This window comes from Lytechinus variegatus, chromosome 17, assembly GCF_018143015.1.
Source record: "Lytechinus variegatus isolate NC3 chromosome 17, Lvar_3.0, whole genome shotgun sequence".
Lineage (NCBI taxonomy): Eukaryota > Metazoa > Echinodermata > Echinoidea > Temnopleuroida > Toxopneustidae > Lytechinus > Lytechinus variegatus.
Window position 1 is genome coordinate 10,333,478 of NC_054756.1, and position 22,318 is coordinate 10,355,795.

The following is a 22,318-nucleotide window of genomic DNA, read 5'->3' on the forward strand; positions in this document are numbered from 1 at the left end:
CACCATTATCATACTCACCATATATAGGCCTACAAACGAAAAACGACGCCACATTGTGCGCTGTTAGCTTTTAGAAGGAACCGCAGAAAAAAAATGCGAATTGTCAACGCACATGGGTTAATTGCCCTTTCGTGTACGAAAATAAAAAGTTCGCGACAGCGTCAGGACAAGGCGCGGATGCCTATTTTGTTTAATGCTCGCTATTGACATTAACTTTTCGTAGGTCGACTTGGTGATATAACTTATGGTCTCACGGGCCTAATTACTAGTGGTAGGCCATAGATATTCATTCGAGCCAACCCATTGCTATATTTTTATTTTGATATGGCTGATTGACAAAGTGTATGCATATGATTGTCCATCTAACACTGATTCTATTTTTGGTAATTACTGAACTTCCTTTTCCCTAATTGGGAAGAAATATCACAAATTTTGGACTATATTTTGACTGGCGGAAGGATTAGGGCTATTTTGCTGTTTGAGTTGATGAATCTGCTCCCCCCGACGGTGTCTTCAAACACGCCAATTTATTTTTAAAATGAGCCGGTCGAGGGACCCTTTTCTGGTCAGATATGGATTGCCAGATATAAATCCTATCCACTGGTAGTAAACATTCGACCCCCGAATTTCATCCTTATTTTTAATGAATTTTTTAAAGTGCCAATTTAACACATGAATCTATGGGGAATTAATTAGGCCTGTGAGACCTTATCTCTCCATTTCTCGACAATTAAAAGGTATTGTTTAACTTTGTGAGGAGCCAATTTAAAAAATTATCAAACCAAGATGAAACATGTGTACAAGTGCATGTATTAGAACTAATAAACCCTGAAAACAACAATGAGAATGAAAAGCTAAAACTACAAGGCAAACCCTGATTTTGTAAATAGGTGTCTTCTAGACGCCTAAATAGTACGGTAAATTGCCAATTCGTCTACTGCCATCCCATCCACTCACCACATGGTCTACATTCATTTCGTCTAATGCCATTTCGTCCATCAACATTTCGTCTACCACCCATTTCGTCCAATCACCATTTCGTCTAATAGCCATTTAGTCTAATAGCCAGTTAGTCTATAGCCAATTCGTCTACAACCATTTCGTCTACCAACCATTTTGTCTAAATCCATTTTGTCTAATGCCAAATCGTCCATTAACCAGTTAGTCCACCGTTCATTTGGTCCAATAGCCATGTCGGCTAATTTCATTTGGTCCAATATCCACATCGTCTACTTATCAACTCGTCCAATTGCCATTTCGTCTAATAGTCATTTCGTCCATCAACCATTAGGTCCAATAATCAGTTCGTCTACCAACCAAATCGTCTACTAACCATTTCGTCCAATTCCCAAATCGTCCAATAGCCATTTAGTCTAATAGCCATTCGGTCCAATAGCCATTTCGTCTAATACAAATAATTTGCGTTATCCGAGGAGGGGAGCGAAATGACTTTAATACCTTGAAATTATTGATGATATTAGTTTTTAAAAAACCCTAAAAACTATGATGAAAACTACTATCGCAAGGGTCGATTCAGTGGGTACAGCAATTCAGGCACCCCCGCCCCCCCTAAAACGCACACACACACGCACACACACACATATAAAAAGGGGAACTAAGATGGGGAAAATGGAAAAGGGTCCTTTTAATTTAATTTGTCGCTCAATTTTTATTTAAAAAAAGAAAGAATATTGTATTCCGATATCAAAATACGATAAACAGATGAAAGACAATGTAGCCTTTTAAAGAAATATTATTGATCAATATACCCCCCACCCCCCAAAAAAAGAGCTCTTCCCGATCTGTCCTTTCTTCTTTCCCTGTACTATCCTCTCCCTTTTTGTTCGTTTCCCGTCGCTAGAAGCCCGCCTGCGCCTAAAATAAATGTAGGCCTAGTAGTATTGACAATAACGATGAGTATAATGTTTGTGATATACTCATGCTGTAGCAATTGATGGATATAATAATAAGAATGATAATCATCATAATGATACTAATAAATAATAATAATAAAATTCACAATAATACTACTACTAATAATAATTATGATGATCATATTACTAATAATAACAAAAATGATAATAATAAGGATAATCATAATAGAAATAATATACATAATCAAAATAATTACTACTACGTAGGCGCGGATCCAGGAGTTTACAGGAAGGGGGGGGGTATTGAAATCACTAGAGTAGATTTTTGGTCGCGAGTATATAGGCCTGCCGGGTATAATTATAACACATCCCTTTTGCGGATCTAGCTTTTGCTAATGGGGGCAGGGGGGGGCTGATGCTCGAAAAATGTTCATTCATTTATATATTCCCCTGTCTGCGGATCGAAGAAGGTTTTTTCCGTGTTTTTTTTTTTTTTTTTTTTGGTCGCGCGAGCTGATCTTTTTTTTATGAACATTTTATTTCATGTAGGCCCACTATTATTTACACATAAAATCGTAAGTCTTGACACTGTTTGAAATCCTGAACATTTCTCTAGATTAATAACTAATGCGAGGATTGCAAGCGCGCAGCGCGAGCAGAGAATTTTCCATATACTGACATGAAACAGGGGCGTTTTAAGGACTGCGTTTAGGAATTCTTGAAGATACATATTTTACTTTTGTAAATGCAACATCACAGTGCGAGCTGAAATTTTCCTATATTCAGACCTCAAAACGGGGCACTTTAATCACTTTTTGTAAATTTGTACATAATACACATATAAATAAACAATGCGAGCGCGGGTCGAAATTTGTGATATTCTGACATGAAAAATGACGTTTTAAGGACTGTTTGTAAGCATTCATAAAGTGGATACATAGGCATTTCGAGGAGGGCAAAGCGTCCGCCCCTCCTTATTGACGGCCCCCAAAAAAATAAAAGGGTGGGGGAGAAAAAAAGAGAAAAAGGGAAGGAGGGAAAAGAAAACTGGGAATGAGACGAGAAAAAGCTGAAGGAAGGAATTAGACATTGACAATCCACGTCACTATATATCCAGTTTAGAAATGAATATACAAACATGTGCACGGCGAGTTAAAAAAATTGATATTTCAGGACACTTTGAACACTCCCTGTAATACAGGATACATAATTATCTTAAAATGAACAATTACTGCAATTATTGCCGAAAATGTTGGTTAATTGACATAAAGAAGTAACAGATTAAGGATTGTTTGAAGGAATTCAAAAGGAGATGGATGTATCATAAATAAAAATGTGAGCGCGCAGCAAGAGCTGAAGCTGTTTCCCTATTTTCAGATCACAAAAATGGAAGATTTTAATCATTTTTCTTTTGTTATTATGTACAGGATACATATCTCAATAAATTATTAATGCGAACGCGAAGCATGAGATGTTTCCCTTTCCTTTTTTCCTTCTCTCTTTCTCCCTCTTCCTTCTTCCTTTTTTCCTTCTCTCTTTCTTCCCCATTTTTTTCTCTTTCTCTTCTTTCCCTCTTTTTTTTTCTCTCCCTTTTCTTTTCCTCTCTTTCCTTCCCCTTTTTGGCGCCCCCTTTCGCCATCGCCAGTATACCATTCCGTTTTTCCTCGCCCGTATCGTGTATGTATAACCTCGATAAGACACACATTGCTTCCCCCTTTGGGTGGAAAACACTTCCATAATGCAAAGTAATCAATGACGAACAACACTAGTCAACAGTGATAAAATAAATCAAGAAGTTGAAGAGAATTGGTAATTAATTAGGCCCACAATCGCGAATAGAGTCGACTCGGGTCGTAGAGGGCGCTAGTGCAGCATAGTAGACCAGTATGCGTATTAGACGAAATGAATATTAGACGAAATGGTGAATAGCCAAAATGGCAATTGGACATATTGGCTATTAGACAAAATGGCAATTAGACCAAATGATTGTTAGCCGAAATGAGTTTAGACCAAGTGATAGTAGACCAAATGCAGTTAGACCAAATGGAACATGGACGAAATGAAAGTAGACCAAGTGGTTATTAGACCATTTGCCTTTAAGCCTGTGTATAGCTTTGGTAAAGGGTCAATAATGTGATTGATAATCGAATATCATCTAATAATACACTTACTGAAGCGTTGAGACCGTTAGATATTTTTCCAACTGCACTTCTCTGAGAAAATTTCAAATATTCAAATCTTGGATATATAGCGCCCTCTCTCGGCGATGCTTGTTTTAAATTAAAAAATGGGCATTCAAGCACTTATCTTATAAATTCAGTGATTGGATATTCAAAAGTTACAGACAAAGAACATATCTTGAAAGTTTCAACCCATTCCATGATTTGGAATAGGATTTAATTGAAAGACAAAAACACACAGATATTTTAATTTGATCGGGTGACCCGATCAAGTTAAATTTCCATGTAAAATCGCAAAATTTATCCTGTAAAACACATTTTCATTTCATATCCTCCATAACATAACTATTATAGGGCATATCCATTCATATTAGCTAGCAATGAATTGGAATAGTGAAAGGTGCATTTTGGTGGATTTACCAAAACTATACACAAGCTTTTAGACCATTTGGCTATTAGACCAAATGGGAATAGACGTAATGATAGTAGACAAAGTGGCTATTGGACCAATTGGCAAAAAAATACCATTAGACCAAATGGCTATTAGACCAAATGATAATAGACGAAATGGCTATTAGACGAAATGGCTATTAGACGAAATGGTGATTGGACGAAATGGTAATTGGACCATGTGGATAGTGGACCAACTGATGGTAGACGAAATGATATTAGACCATGTGGGTAGTGGACAAAATGGCAGTGGACGAAATGGCAATAAACCAATAGTACACATAACTGTATGGGATGAAATTAAGATGGTGTTTCCGGTCACTTTATATTTCAATTTTTGAAGCACTTAATGATTATTTTCGAATGCAATTTTTTTCTGGGCTTCATTTTTGTAACATATCACAGACACAGGTGACAAGTGTGACCTACTAGCTCAGATTTTTAAAATCCAAACCAATGTTAACCAATCACTTTAATTGGCACTTACTTTAACCATTTTGTCTATCGAGTGAGAAAATTCTGGCGGATGATTGCATGGGTATATACATGATGGAACACCCGTTTGTCTTGACACGCAGGCCTGTCAGTGTTTATAAGGACAGTAAAATCGCCTCATCCGGGTATCAGTTCATCTCAAGACCCTCATTTCATGATTGAATTAAAGCTCCATACTGGGGTTTCCATGCACCCCCAAAGAATGCAGTGGGACATCTAATAAGTTCGAATCATTTCATAAACAATTTCCGTTTAAGGGTATGGTTTCATACTTTTGGGCCACCACACACGTACCCTACCCTTTTCAACTGCGACCCCCCCCCCTCCCCCTCCCGGTATGCACGGGGATTTGTGTCTACAATAAATTAGATCCTACCTTCGCATTCCTTTCCATTTCCGGTATATCCCGTGTTGCACGAGCAATTGAAAGACCCAGGAGTGTTGGTACATGTGGCATGCACATCGCAATCGTGCGATTGTAGACTACACTCATCCAAATCTGTATATATTTGTAAAACAAAATACAATTTTAGTAATGCTTGATTATGCAAAGACTTCTAGAGTCAGAGGCAGAAGTTTTATGTATGATAATGCAAAAAACGCAAATCCGTTCGTTAAAGGTCAAGTCCACCCCAGAAAATGTTGAATTGAATAAATAGAGAAAAATCAAAGTGGCATAATGCTGAAAATTTCATCAAAATCGGATGTAAAATAAGAAGGTTATGGTATTTTGAAGTTTCGCCATTTTTCACAAAAAAATGATATGCACAGATCAGTGACATGCAAATGAGACAGTCTATTATGTCCATCACTCACTATTTCTTTTGTTTTTTATTGTTTGAATTATAAAACATTTCAATTTTTCCAGATTTTACAATTCGGACAAACTTGACTGAACCATATCGTACAAAACAATGCTAATTCCACTTGTTCATGGAGGAATTAATCATTGTTTCGCTTGACAAGAGGAGAAAATTAGAATATTTCATATAAGATACAAAAAAAATAGTGAGTGGATGACATCATCAGTCTCCTCATTTGCATACCGACCAGGATGTGCATAATTATAATTGTTTTGTGAAATTAAGCGAAACTTTAAAATGTCATTACTTTCTTTTTTTACATCCGAATTTGATGAACTTTTCAGTGTTATGCATGCTTGTTGAATTTTTCTCTTTTTATTTAAACCAACTTTTTGTTGGGGTGGACTTGTCCTTTAAGTACCTGTTTGAATGAAATATTCTGCTACAGGGATAGTTACAGGAAATTTTGCGTATTGCTGTACTTCTCAGGAGTATCCATGGTATTTGGATAACTTACTGGAAAATTACAGTACTCCGGTGCAAAATGTACAGTCGATTCCTTACACGAGTGTCTTATCTTTGACTTTTGCATCTCTCCCTGGCTGAGCCAATTGCTCCTTATATCCTTATCTTTAGATCATTCTGAACCGAAAACCCTACTACAATCCTAACTCTAACCCCATGCCGCCTGAGATATTAAGACCTGAGCAAATGACACAGAAGCAAAAATAAAATGAATTATTCATATCTGGTAGATGTTGTAAACCAATTGTTTTAACAATTCACCTGTGAGTACCCATAAAGAAATTTAAAGACCAGTATTTAGTGGTTTTAGCAGGCCTACATTTTTACTGGGTCATTTGATTTTTAATTGAACCAGTAATATAAACCAACCAGCCAACTGGAAACCAGTTCCTCAACAGTATACCAGTTTTATCTTGACCAGTAAAAATCGAGTGAAGACCACTTGTTAAAAATGTATTACAATTGGTTTAATCGGGTCAAAATAACACTTTTCATCGGTCAAATACATTAAGCAGCTAGACAACAAGAAAACTGCACTCTGATTGGTCAAAGAGACAAACTACCCAACCAAATTCCAACGGTTTCAATGCTGGGCCCCCTCCAAGTTTACAATCGTGTGGTAATCTCCTCAAATAACCCTTGCTTGTTTTGAAGCCCTATCCAGCCAATTAGAACTCTAGATTTCATGCTACTACAAAAATTTTGAAATCTCGTCTTGTGACTTGCTTATACATAACTTATCTATCAAAATATTTCATACAAAATTGATTTTTTTATACCAACATAACATTTTCTCAACAAAGATAATGTCGATGACTGAGTTACCTATGCAATGATAGGAAACATTCAAGTACTTGGTGACATCGGGGCAAGGAGGTGATGATACTTGATATTCTTGGCCCGTTGACGTGTCTGGTATGTTGCAAGTATTTATCGCGGAGCAGCTCCCAGCTACCACAATCGCCACATCGACTTCACAACCTGTAAGGTTGGTTGGTGGTGGAATAACTGGACAGCTTGTGATGTCCGTTCGCCCAAAGACAGCGCTGTCGATAGCAATGTGACCCCCTGATGAGCAATTAAGTACTCGCTGTTCCATCATACATATAATCTCAGTCCCTAAGCAAAAAGAAAATAACACAATTCATTAAATCTGATAAGCCACACACTCAAAATTAATCAATTATCGTTCATTCAGTCTCCATAGTGCTATGTTCACACCAACGGCGCTTTGATGGCGCTTTAAAGCGGCGTGCAAAGCGTAACAAAGCTTAATTAAAGCGTAAAGACCGTATAGACTGTGGGATATATGGACAAGGAAAATGTCTTTAGTTTTTCATTTGGGACACCCTGTATAAAACATAATGAAATAGAAAAGGCAATAGAATAAAAAAAAAATAAATAGAAAAACTCTTTTTAAAACTTCAAGTTTTCCACAAAGTTTTTTTCTATTTATTTTTTTTATTATATTTCATTTTTTAATTCAATAATGTTTTATATTTTATTTCCTTTGTTTTATGTTCTCTTTTATAAAACTGATTTTCTAACTAATTTTTTAATTAGTAAGAAAATCATTTTGTAATTATCAATTTAACACAAAATGCGTATTTTAAAAATCTTTAATCGCACATGTCTAAATTTCGAATTCTGCAACTTGATTCCTTTAAATTTTCACTCCTGATGTACAATAGTATAGTATTATCTGATATTTGATGGGTAAGAAATCAATAAAGTCTGTATTTATATTTTTACAAGCAGATGAAATACATAACTTCAGTAATAATATTAACATCTTCACAAGTACACACAATACAAAAATTATTTCAAACTTGTATTAAAAATAAACGAATGTGCATATGGGAGTATGTTCTTATTTCCAGACACAAAAGTCTTTATCTTCATCATTTGCTTCTGACGATATCTGAGCCACTCCTTTCTTGACTCAATCAGGATGTACCACCCCAGCCATTCTTTGTTGCCAGTCAACAGCACCCACTGGAAAGTATTCTCTGAGATGATCTCTCTGATGTCTGGCATCCACAGTGGCGAGGTTCCCCCTTGCAGGTGGTTGCGGAACATCTTCCCAGTGAGGTCCACCTCCCCTGGCCCCTAGTGCGAAGCTGTGCTCTTCATCTTCGTGGTCCACCGCATTGGCTCCCAGCGCCACCCTCTTCCTCAGCTGGTTGTGGAGCACCACAGCAGTCTCCACCAAATCTCTGATGTTATCTACCTTCTGTTCCAGTGTTCACAACAGGCACCGGAACCTGTTGGTCATGATGCCAAAGGCATTCTCCACCACTCTTCTCCCCTTTGAGATCCTGTAGTTGCAGATCCTCTGTTCATCTGTCATCCCTTTTCTACTGTATGGCTTCATCATGTAGCTCTTCAGGGCAAAAACATCGTCACCCTGGATGTAGTAGGGGTATCAAGCTGATCTTCTCCAGGGAGGGGGCATGATGGGGGCAGCCCTATGGACCCATCTGCTAGGCATTCGAAAAGCTCAGAGTCAGACATGTGCCATTTACCTCCCAGCTCAATCCAGATGAACTTGTACTCTGCATCTACCAATGCCAGCAGTGGTATAGAGAAGAAGCCCTTATAGTTGTGGCAGAGACTGTCTGTGATTGCTGGCTTCTTAATGGCTGTGTGATTTCCATCCAAGGTACCGATTGCATGGGGAATATTCCATCTCTGTTCAAACTGCTGGGCAAGGGTGCTCCATGCTTCAGGGGTGTAGGTATGTTGAAGACCTCATCTTTATATGCCTCTGCAATGGCCCTGCATACTCCTGGAATCAACTCTGATATGGTTGAGATACCACATCTGGAACCATATGTCAGTGATCTGTAGTTGTCCCCAGTGGCCAGATGTCTCAAGGTGATTGCCAGGCCAGCGGACAAAGGGTGCCTGTAGTTAGTCTCTTAGTCGCTTCTGGATGACTGGTGCAACTCTCGCAAGGATCTCATCGAACACCTCAGGGGTTACTCTGGTGAACATTGTGAAGGCAACAGGGTCCTCTAACCGCGGTTGTGTGTCTAAGAGGATAGTGTACTGGCCATATACTGCTGTCTTCTTTCTTCAGTGAGCCTGGTCCAGCAGCACCTAATGAATGGTCTTCTCCCTCCTGCTGGTAGTTCAATCTCCTCTTGTCTTTGCTGTTCTTTCTCTCTCCTCTGCCTAGAGGGCTATCATGCAGGGAGCAGGGAGACAAAGGTGTCTACATCATAAGATGGTTCATAGTCTGGTACATATTGAACTTCCATATCTCGTTCTTCTGCCAAATATGAAATGATTTCGTGTATCTGCTGCATCTTTATATACTCTGGATCAGAGTCGGGATGCAATCAGAATCTCGAATTTCGTCATTGCGTAACAGAGCTTGACAGACCCTATCAATGCACAAGATATCTTGATAATCGTATCAGAGCGTTATTTAAAGCATGATAAGCGCATCAAAGCTTATCAAAGAGTAATAAAGCATATCAAAGCGTGATTTAAAGCGTAATAAAGCCTGATCAATCGGCATCATAGCGTGAGAAGCCGTAGCGATTCGGGAAATAATTTGTCGCACAAGCGGGAACGAACTTCGTATCAGAGCGCGTTAGAGCTTATCAGAGCATAACATATCTGATGAGATCGTGAGATTTTTAAAAGTTGAAAAAAAAAATGACGCCGAATTGATCGCCGATTTAAAGCGCGGCATTCGCCGTTGGTGTGAACTTAGCATTACAGACCTTTGCAAGAAGTATATAACCCCCCAAACCACTGAATGTGATTTTGGTATTTTTTAATCAGTTACTAAATGAAGAGTTGGCTCTCTTTATTGAAACAAAAAATAATAAAATAAAAAAAACCGACAGGAAGCGTACCGGGCATTTTTTATAGGACACCCTGTATAAAACATGAAATAGAAAAGGCAATAGAATAAAAAAAAATAATAGAAAAGCTCTGTTGAAAACTCTGGGTTTTCCAAAGTTCTTTTATTATATTTCATATTTCAATTTTATAATGTTTTATATTTTATTTCCTTTGTTTTATTTTCTGTTACAATAAGGGTTATTTATCTCACATATAAACTTGATTTTCTTAATATTTTTCTAGTTAGTAACAAAATGAATTTGTAATAATTTGTAAGAATCAATTTAACAAAAAATTGCATATTTTAAAGATCTTTTGTCGCACATATCTAAATTTCAAATTCTGCAAACTTGATTCCTTTAAATTTTCACTCCTGATTTACAATAGTAGTATTATCTGATTTTTAATGGGTAAAAAATAAAGTCTGTATTTATATTTTTACAAGCAGATGAAATACATAACAACAACAATAACATCAATAATGACAATAACATCTTCACAATTACAATACAAAAATCATTTCAAAATTATATTAAAAATAAAAAAGTGTGCATATGGGACAATGTTCTTATTTCCAGACACAAAAGTCTTTATCTTCATCATCTGCTTCTGACGATATCTGAGCCACACCTTTCTTAACTCAATCGGGAAGTACCACCCCAGCCATTCTTTGTTGCCAGTCAACAGCACCCACTGGAGAGACGAGGTATTCTCGGAGATGATCTCTCTGATGTCTGGCATCCACAGTGGCGAGGTTTTCCCTTGCAGGTGATTGCGGAACATCTTCCCAGTTTGGTTCATCTCTCCTGGCCCCTGGTGCGAAGTTGTGCTCTTCATCTTCGTGGTCCACTGCATTGGCTGCCAGCGCCACCCTCTTCCTCAGTAGGTTGTGGAGCACCACAGCAGTCTCCACAAAATCTCTGATGTTATCTTACCTTCTGTTCCAGTGTTCCCAACAGGCACTGGAACCTGTTGGCCATGATGCCAAAGCATTCTCCACCTCTCTTCTCCCCCTTGAGATCCTTTAGTTTCAGATCCTCTGTTCATCTGTCATCCCTCTTCTACTGTATGGCTTCATCATGTAGCTCTTCAGGGCAAAAGCATCGTCACCCGGGATGAAGTAAGGAATATCAGGCTGATTTTCTCCAGGGAGAGGGCATGGAGGGGAGACCATATGGACCCATCTTCTAACCATTCAAAGAGCTCAGAGTCTGGCAATATCTGGGAGTCAGACATATGTCCTTTACCTCCCAGCTCAATCCAGATGAACTTGTACTCTGCATCTACCAATGCCAGCAGTAGTTGTAGTTGTGGTAGAGCCTGCCTGTTTGCTGGCTTCTTAATGGCTATGTGCTCTCCATCCAAGGCACCAACTGCATGGGGGATATTCCATATCTGTTCAAACCAGGGGCCGCGGAAGCGGGGGGCTGGGGGCTTCAGCCCCCCTCCTCACTTTTTTTCCAAAACCATGTACAAAAACGTAAAATGACCATATGATTGTAGTTTTGGGGGGAATGGTCAGCCCCCCACATTTGGCTCACCCCCCACTTTTAAAACCGTTCCGCGGCCCTGCAAACTGCTGGCCAAGGGTGCTCCATGCCTCAGGTGGGGTAGGTATGTTAAAGACCTCATCTTTATACGCCTCTGCAATGGCCCTGCACACTCCTGGAATCAACTCTGATATGGTTGAGATACCACATCTTAAACCAATGCCAGTGATCTGTAGTTGTCCCCAGCGGCCAGATGTCTTAAGGTGATTGCCAGTTTGAGGCCAGCTGACAAAGGGTGCCTGTAGTTAATCTCTTGCTTCTGGATGACTGGTGCCACTCTCGCAAAGATCTCATCGAACACCTCAGGGGTCACTCTGGTGAAGTTTGTGAAGGCAACATGGTTCTGTAACCTCAGTTGTGTGTCCAAGAGTATAGTGTACTGGCCATACTGCCGTCCTCTTTCTTCAGTGAGCCATGGCCTGGTCCAGCAGCACCTGATGAATGGTCTTCTCCCTCCTGCTGGTAGTTCAATCTCCTCTTGTCTTTGCTGTTCTTCCTCTCTCTCTCTCCTCTGCTTCGAGGGCTAGGATGTAGTTACATAGCAGTGTTACGATACTGCAACAAATAACAAGTAGATTTTAAATTTAATCTTCCCTTTTTTATTACAGGAAATTGATCATGTACTTAAACAAAATAAAACCAAATAATCTTACATTAATCTCTTGAAGTGTCTGATGTACAATCCAGGGTTATAGTTCACTGTTATAGTCCAATATATATTCCAGGTAGGCTTGGAAGATTCCTTATTGATGATGGCGATGATGAAACTGATGTTGAAGTCCGATGAATAATAAGAGTCACTGTAACAAGTTGAAATGTCCGTGAAGACGATGTTGATGATGATTAACAGTCAATTTCAGCAATCCATGGGTTGAAGAGTGTTCATTGAACAGGTTGATGATGTTGATGATCTCGATGAGAACTGATAATTTCTCTCTCAAGATAACTGCAAACAGTTCATTGATGGTGGGCATAAACTGCTCTGATCTGATCTGGTGAAGTGATCTCATATGATGTGATGTGATCTCCTGCTCTCATATGATGTGATGATGTCCTTAAAGAAACTGCAGCTTTATATAATAAATTTCAACTAATCTAGAAGCTTCTAGTATTGTTTCCAAAGAACTTTCTCCTTTCAGGAGCAGTCAAAATCCAGAAGACTCTTGAATGACCTCATTGAAATCAACATGTGTAAACAAAATACGTAAGCCTATTCATTTCCACTACCAATACATTTCTATTGTTTGGCTTTTTCCTATTCAACAATAAAACTCCATGGCCTTTAAATAGGCAAGGCCTGCATAATAAAAAGACATTCTGGAACGTTCTTACAAACATGCTGTGGAATGTACTTGATCATTCTAGGCTATTCTTAAAGAGGAAATAACTAATAGATTAATGTAACTGCTTTCACAATTCTACAATTATTCTTATATATAACAGCAGGGAGATCAACGTCATGTCTACATCATAAGATGGTTCATACTCTGGTACATATTGAACTTCCATATCTTGTTCTTCTGCCAAAGATGCAATGCTTTCGCGTATCTGCTGCATCTTTATATATTTTCTGGATAAGAGGCGGGATGCAATCCGAATCTCGAATTTTGTCATTGCGTAACAGAGCCTCCCAGAAGGAAAAACCAGTTCCACTGGACCAATTAGACAAGTAGAACTTGAACTGGTAACTCTGGAAATTGGAACATCGGTTTACTGGTCTAACTGGTCATACTGGTCCAGTTAAAAATTATACTGGTCTTGAATTACTGGAATTTTATACTGGTTTCTGGTGGAAGTTACTGGTATCACTGGTCTTCATACTGGTATCCAATTCAAGCTGGTCTTTACTGGTATTTTCTACTGGTCTGACTGGTCCTCGTACTGGTCTTACTGGATCAATTTATTACATGCATTCGGTTTGTTATATACTATGGTCAGTGAAATGGAAAAGATGGTTAGTAAATTAATCTTTCTGCTGTTATTTTAAATGTGAACTATGAAATTACCCATTTTCATTGTGAATTAGTTCACACACTTATTTGGAAAGTTCTTAAGAAACAATGAGTGCTATTGCAAGGATATTCCATTCTAAATCCTGATTTTTCTTTTTTTTAAATAGGAAATATGCAAATGTGGTAAACCACGTGATCAGCATCAGAAATACTGGCTTTACTGGTCTTGACCATTAAAAACAATGAATTACTTTAGACCAGTTGACTATATCAGAGGAATATATCTTGCTTTGATCTTAATCATGATTAAAGGAAATAATTATTTTAATGATAATGTACGGCGATTCCACACTAGAACTTCAAAAATATCATAAATTTCAACATGCTTTCAACAAGTCATATGTAGTTAAATATTTTACTACGATACCTAAATTTTATGAAAATTATGAGTTTTAAGCAAAAGTGAAGACAGATATAGTTTTTTTTGGGGGGGCGACAATGGAATTTTAAATTTTCAATAATTTTGCTAATCAAATAGTCAAGTACAAACACTGCCTGAAACAATTATTTGCAAAGCACGAGAAGATTGAAAATATTGCAGGTCAATGGAATAATGTATAATTGATTTTTCCAAATAATATCTACAACATTTTCGTGATCCATAACAGGGACAGCCCTGATTTTTCCGAACCTATTTTTGGCAATGTCCCGTACGACACATGAAAATGCAAAAGTTTTTCCTACAATTTTATTTTTGAAGATGCAATTTTACAATAACAGTTTCTCTTTCTTTGACCCATGGGTGATCGATTTGTCCCATGAGGATATAATTACTGCCCTTCATTTTTCAAGTATTGTCCTATTAAAAGTTGTCCCGTACGACACACGCTGTGTCGTACGGGACATGTCCCATACGACACACCATATATAATGCATTTAATTGCAGGATTTGAATTCAGAAACCATAAATAGTAGGCCCATTTTAATTCATTTAATTGATTTGACATAAAAAGAACTGAAAAAGTACTTTTTTATCTCCATAGAACATGAAATAGGTGATTCTAACCATTTTAATTGATTTTATGTAGGCTTATTCTTTTGTGAATCCCTTCAGCTAAACTGGTGATTTTCAATGGTCACAGGAAAATAATTTCTCTGTCATTGAGCATGAAAAGAAAGCCTTTATAATTAATTCACCCTAGCCTGGAAGATGACTTCTTCTTGCATGCTAATGTGGAATTATTATAACATGTAAAAAAAAAATACATATCAATCATCGGATCATCTATTTGACTTCCCTTGATGATCCCAGTATTGAAACTCCTTACTTTTTTCAAGTTGTAAAAAAAATCTGGAAAATAATACAAACCGTATGGTTTCATGAAATGCAGATAGGTTTGAAAAAGTAGAACCGCATTTCTTTAGAAAAAAAAAATTGTGGAATTAAAAGTGACAGTTGTGACATATATCATGTATATATAAATTTCATATGAAAATTTGTAACATTTTAGTCCCATAATTTACAGTTTCATTCATTCATTGTTTAAATAGTGTATTGGAAATCATCAATTAATTCACTAAAATATAACTTCACACAAATCTTAGTTTTTGAACTCGTAAAAATGCTGTGAACACTTGCACATTTCCCATCATGAAAAAAATGATAACATATCGCTCCTGATTGTATTATTGAGGTTACTTAATGTAATTATATTGTCCTGAAGGACTACTTATTAAAAGACTTTTCATTAAAAAGGAAGAATTTAGGGGCAATGCTCCTTCTGATTGATAAAAAGTTCAATGTTTTATTCAGGCTGCCCAGTACAACACCCAAGTGCCTGTACAACACAGAAGTGTCCCGTACGACACAGAAGTATCCTGTACGATACACAAGTGTTCCGTACGACACATTTTTGTTTTAATGAAATATTGACAGAAATATTCAGCCATATAGCGGTTTTTATCATAATGAATGTCTTAGTTTGATAGGATTATCATTATCATCAGCCAAATAATGTGATTGAAGACAAAGAGACATAAAGTGAGAAAGTTTGGCTTCAATTTAGAGATGTCCCGTACGACACATTTTGAGTGTCCCGTACGCCACAATGTTCTCGAAAATTATAACTTGCTTTATTTATTCATGAATGTTTATCTTGCTTTCTTTAATAGATGTGTTTATTCTTAGGTAATTAAATATCAATTTGAATTCAGTTTCTATGAAAAATATTTGCCCAACTCACAGACTTTTGAGTAGAAACTTGAGGTTTCTAAAAAAAAGCCACTTTTTCTGCGTCCGTACGGCACATTTCTATTTTAAATCTGTATTATACAGGATGTGAATTCAAGTCATGTAAATCTCGGATTCTCTAACACTCTGGTAGTACTTGATGATCACCTTTAGTTACTGGAATATTTTTTGTTTTTCTTGTAAAAGAAAATGTCAAATGTTCTCTAAATGTCCCGTACGACACGTATGGAATCGCCCTGTAGCGACTCACATGCCATGCAAGTCTCACAGTGGTCTGCTACATATCAGTGCAGGTAAGGCCAATACATATCATTTTCGGCTCGAGACAGTGTTCTCTCTGTACTAAAGTGTCCAGAAGTAGGATGACTATGGAGTAATTCGAGAACTTCAGGCACCAAACTCTGCGGGATAACAGCTTGATAGAGGATAGTTGACTTTTTAAATTCTCTCTTTGTGCGATAAAGGATGCCATCCTCTACCGTGAAACGATTCAATTGCCATAGGAAACGTCTCATTCTGGGTGAATGACGGCGTATTTCTCTAGGACCAAGTTTGACTTTTTCAATCACCATGTGTTTGAATAACTTTATTTTGCACACAAAAAAACAACAAATAACTGTTTTCGTTGTATATATCAAATACGGATACTTGATTTTGGAAAGATATTGAACCCCCCCCCCAAAAAAAAAAAGAAAGATTTTATCTCTATTCCATCAAATACGAAACAATATATTTGGAAAATGGAATGGAAATCGATTTTGTTCAGACAATTTAAATATTAAAAAAAGCTAGAACAAAATGTTTACGAAACAAAACTTAGTTTGGTTGCAAAGTTGGTAATTTGTTTGTTGATGCATGATCCATTTTCGCTTATGGCAGTTTGTTGTATATTTTTTTTTCCTTTTGGACAAGCATAGATTTTTAAGGATATTGGCTTGGAATACCAGTGAAAAAAAGAGTAATATATGCTTGAAAAAAATTGATATTTTATCTAAATTCACAAATATTGCGAGAAGTAAATTGAGTTTGAAAAAAAAAACTAATTATATATTCGAAAATACTCATGTAACAACAATATGCTGACACATATTATATTAATGTACATGTATACTATTTTTGCTTTTGCAACTAACAGTCAGATGGCCATTGCTAATAGTTAATACTGATTTGAATAATTCTTATTTCTCTTCGAAAGAAATATTGAAGTCGAAATATTTTTATTTTAATTCTTTGAAATTGTCTGTTTAGGGACGACCGCTATAAAGGAAAGTATTAATTACATAGTTTGGGTTCGGACATTTGGGAGTTTTGCTGATTGTTGCAAACGTAATGACTTATTGATGTTACTGTGAAGAGTTGAAATTTAAGGTTCCTTAATTATTTTCTTTTATCTAGAATTTTTGGCCCGTTAAAAAAAGTTCGGTAGAAACATGAATCAAAACTTAAAAACCTCGAATGTATATTGCAAATGAGGACATTTTTAATGAAGAAGGAATCTTATGTAACAGTGAATTTTGCTGGGTTTATTTCTTTAATATTTACTCTTACATTTGGCTTTCCATACTTTATTGTTTACATTCAACTTGTTTCTTTCCATTCCAATTCATCTCATCCTTCTTTCCATCCTCTCAATCCACATACATTGTCATGATCTCATCTTTCATTCCATCTCCACAATACATCTCACATAGCAACACAGGTTCATAGCATTTCATTCTTTCATTCAGTTTCCCCCCAGTCATGCTTCCTGGTTTTCCATTAGCTTTCCACTCCACATGGTCTTATTGTTTGATTCTCATTAGGATTCAGTTTAACTCATGATCACCCTTCTCTATTCTCTGATTGGTAAATAGGGTTAGTTCATACCATTTTCCTTGTATTTGATTGGTTGATTTCTATGATTATCGAATGTGGGTACATTGGCAGAAGATAAGATTGGAAAGTAAAGTCAGTGCTGATCTGGATTTCTAATTTATTTTGTGTTCACCCTATCTTCAGTTTAATAATTTTAGTTTAATTAAAGGAGAGCTTAGGAGGTTGAATGTACAGGAGAGCATAGGAGACTGAGTTTATGACTTTACAAGAGTACAAACGGTCATGTTACAATAGTAATCAAGTATCAGTGAACATCCTGTGCAAGTTTCAGGTCACATGATCAAGGTCAAAGGTCATTTAGGGTCAAAGGTCATTTAGGGTCAATAAACTTCGGCCGAATTGGGGTATTTGGTGAATTACCATCGTAACTTTGAAAGTATGTTGACATAAGAGTAATCAAGTATCACTGAACATCCTGTGCGCATTTTAGGTCAAATGACCAACGTCAAAGGTCAATGAAATTTGGTCATAATTGGGGTATCTATTGAATTACCATCATAACTTTGCAAGTTTATTGATCTGACTTTTGAAACTTGGACATAAGAGTAATCAAGTATCAAATATCCTGAGCAAGTTTTAGGTCACATGATCAAGGTCAAAGGTCATGTGAGGTCAATGAATTTTGGCCACATTGGGGGTATTTGTTGAATTTCCATCCTATCTCTGTAAGTGTATTGGTCTAGTTCATAAAACGTGGAAATAAGAGTGACCAAGCATCACTGAACATCTTGCGCGAGTTATAGTAGTTTTCAAAGTCAGCACTGCTGCTATGTTGAATCGCGTGATGCAGGTGAGACGGCCAGAGGCATTCCACTAGGTATAATGTAGCATCTCCTTGCCCTTCTTGAAAGCAGTAAACTTTTCAACATATTTCAACTCATTTATGAATAAGGCTATTAAACGAAAGTTGTCCTTCTTAACATTTTGTTCTGAAAATTTAGTATTTTGCAAATAAAATTATTGCGTTTGAGAGATGTTGAAACTTACTTGGAATACCAAAACATATATCAATATTTGAAAATTTGTGACAACTTATATTGTGGATATTCAACCAAGTATTTACCTCCGTCTAAAACTTAGAAACAATAGGGCGTAAACAGAATAGCGGTAAGTGTATCAAAGTTGTGGTTCAGTTTTACAAAAATAACACAATGGTGAATTCTTCACACCTATCTTGAATAAATACTCATTAGTTGATATACGACGGTGAATAAACTTATACTGAAACATTCTTATTTTTTAATCCAAAGTAACCCAGTAAGTAGTCAAAAATCTATTTTGCCATTGGATCAAAAGACTTAGATCTACATTTAGATCATCAGACCATTTTTCACACTGCTTGGTTTCTGATATATCTAAACAATGTTTTTTTATAAGCTTCTAATAGCAGGATTTGGTGACCTTCTCATAACTTATAAATCTCTTTAAACTATTTACATCGTCAGATTCATCATTTGTAACACTTGATCTTAAAGTATTTTTCCATTCTTTTTTAAAACAAGAAATCAATGAAGAATATTCCAAATAACACCTTTTAGGCAGATTAAATTCGTCATGAAGTTCATGAAAAGTTTTAAATAGTCCATTGTCCTTTAAAATATTTTTGAAAATAAAATACCTGCTTCAAACCATTGTTAAAAAAATATCGTTTTACCGTCTATTTTAATAAAAGAGTTATTCCACAATGATTGATTAAAAATATCTTTATATTTAACTCGGTTGAAGTATCTGTAATGAGACCATGAAGTTAAAACATCTTTCCAAAAATTATCCATACGTTTATCCAAGTCTTTACCTGTAAAGTTACATTGTAAAATATAATCATCGCCTATCTTATTCATATTTATATAAAATAACGTCTTCCAGTTACCTTCGTTTTCTTTATCTAAAATTCTTTTGACCCAAGCTATTTTCAGTGCCTGACAAAAAGTTTCTGTATGAATAATTTTCAAACCACCTTCACCTACATCATTATACAATATTTTTCTCTTCATACGATCTTTCTAATTACTCCAAATAAATCGAAAAAGTTTACTTTGGAGAGAATCAAAAGAATGTGTTGGTGGATTTGGAATAATACTAAATAAATATATTTTTTTTAATTATTAGAGATTTGATGACAGTTATCTTCCCAGCTAATGATAACGTTCTCATATTCCATACTTTCAGTAGATTGTCAGCATGTTGTATTTTATCATCAAAATTCAAATGGTATAATTATGTCCAATTCATCAGAAAGAGGTATTATTATTCCTAGATAAGAGAATGCGTCTTTTACCCGTTTAACTCTACTTTCTTTGAAATTATTTTTTAATACTATCTAGCCGTATTACGTTACTTTTGTCAATGTTTATGTTTAAACCTGATATATTTCCAAAATGAGTTAGGATAGAACAACAATTTCCAAGATTTTTCTCTGTAGCTAATAAATATATAATTGTATCATCTGTGTATTGGCTTAATCATATTTCTTTATTTCCAACCTGAATCCCTTGTATCGCTGTAGATTGTCTTATCAATGCCCCTAAAATTTCGGCCCCTATTATAAAAAGATATGGGTACAGTGGGCACCCCTGCCTTACCCCTCTCTCAATATAAAAACCGGGGAAGAATATCCACACAGCTTTTGATATTATTATATAAAGTTCGAATCCATCTTACACAGTCTTGTTTAAACCCAAATTTTCGAGGCATTTAAATAAAAAGTTCCATTCGATGGAGTCAAAGGCTTTTTCAAAACCAATTGAAAAAGCTAATCCAGGTCGTTTTTTTCCTTACAATATTCCAACATATATAATATAATAAACGAATATTTTCTCCTATATATCGCCCTTTTATAAATCCTGTTTGGTCTGCTGAAATTATCGAGGGTAATACTTTTTTAGGCTGTTTGCTATTATTTTTGCTAAAATATTGTAGTCAGTATTTAAAAGAAAAAGGGGTCGCCAATTTTTCAGTTGTCTTTACCAGACTTAGGAATCAAAGTTATAATGCCTCATTTCATAGAAGAGCAAAGTTCACCATCGCTATAGCATTTGTTAAACAGTTTACATAAAATACCCTTAAGCTCACTCCAATAGCATTTGTAAAAGTTCAGTTAGCAGAAAGTCCATCTGACCCAGGGGCCCTATCGTTTGGCGTTGACTTCATCGATTAAAAACATTCAATTTCTGTAATACCGCCCTCACAAACCATAGCTAAGTCTTCTTCTAAAATAGGTAAGTTCAGTTCTTTGTCCCAAAATTCGTTGTTACTTAATACAGTGTCGTTTGACTTGTATAAATTTTCATAGAATTTTTTTTCTTCCTCAAGGATGTAATTTTGCTCCGTTATCAGATTTCCTTCAACAAAAAGTTTTGTTATAAGTTTTCTGTTAAAGTTTCTTTTTTCTAAGTTTAAAAAATATTTAGTATTCTTTTCACCTTCCGCAACCCATAATGCTCTGGTGCGGACCATAACTCCTTTAATGTAATTTTCATGGAGATTTATCAAATCAGCTTCCTCACATTTCATAGGTTCTTTTAGTTCTTCATTATTTGGATCTTGCTGTAATAATCGTCTAAAAAATGAATGTTTTTTTGTCTTTTTTTCTTTTTTCTGTTTTCTTTCATTTTTGTCATTTTTAGAAATTGTGATTACTTCTTGTTTTGTATGATATTTTAAAAATTCCCATGTTTTTGTAACATCACATATGTCATTATCCTCTTAAAAATGTTGTTATTGTTGTTCTTATATCGTCTTTTATACTTTCATTCATAAGCAGTGAATTATTTAATTTCCAAAATCCAGGCCCTCTCCTTGGAACCAATCTGTTTATTTTGATACTGATTGCCGAATGATCGCTCCGATAACCATATTTCATATCACATTCATCAATAAAGTCTCTCAATGAGCTGGATATAAGAAAAAAATCTATTCTGCTTTGAGAAAAATTAGACTTCCATGTACATATATACTGAATTTTACCCGGATTCATTTCTCGCCATATATCAATTAGATCGTAATCACGTTTTAAAGTTTCTATGTAATCATATGATTTAGGGTGATATTGTTTTGAGGTTGGATTTCTATCTAAATGTGTGTTTTGAACTAAATTCCAATCACCTCCAATAATCAAAGGTTAAAATGCTTAATCTTTACCATGTCATGCAAACTAATAAAATAAATAATGTAAATACTTGATAATTATGATATTAATATTAATAATTACAATATCAATAACAATGATAACAGTAATAAGAATAATATCAATGATCATAAAAATGATAATAATAATAATTATGATAATCATAAGAAGAACGATGATAGCAATGAAAACAACAATACCTTTCTCTGAATTCATTTTCGATAATTCGTCAAATGATCTGACTTGAAATAAAGTCATAATTTATTGGACCAGTATAAACCAGTTTGATGAAAAACAATTTTCTGGTATTACTAATTGCTTCAACTGGAATGCAATTGTTGGAACTGGTCTCCAGTTTATTTTTACTGGTCCAGTTAAA

The 22,318-nt window shown here is 35.8% G+C and overlaps 1 protein-coding gene across 1 annotated transcript in view; it reads right to left on the reverse strand.

Annotated features, from left to right (window-relative positions):
- Nucleotides 1-22,318, reverse strand: part of LOC121431232 (fibrillin-2-like) — a 102,156-nt gene that overhangs the window by 56,436 nt on the left and 23,402 nt on the right. The window contains exons 3-4 of the mRNA XM_041628743.1: nucleotides 7,153-7,446; nucleotides 5,376-5,498 (exon numbers count right to left, since the gene is read on the reverse strand). Of these exons, the coding sequence (XP_041484677.1) occupies nucleotides 5,376-5,498; nucleotides 7,153-7,446 (417 nt within the window). The remainder of the gene's footprint in view (nucleotides 1-5,375; nucleotides 5,499-7,152; nucleotides 7,447-22,318) is intronic.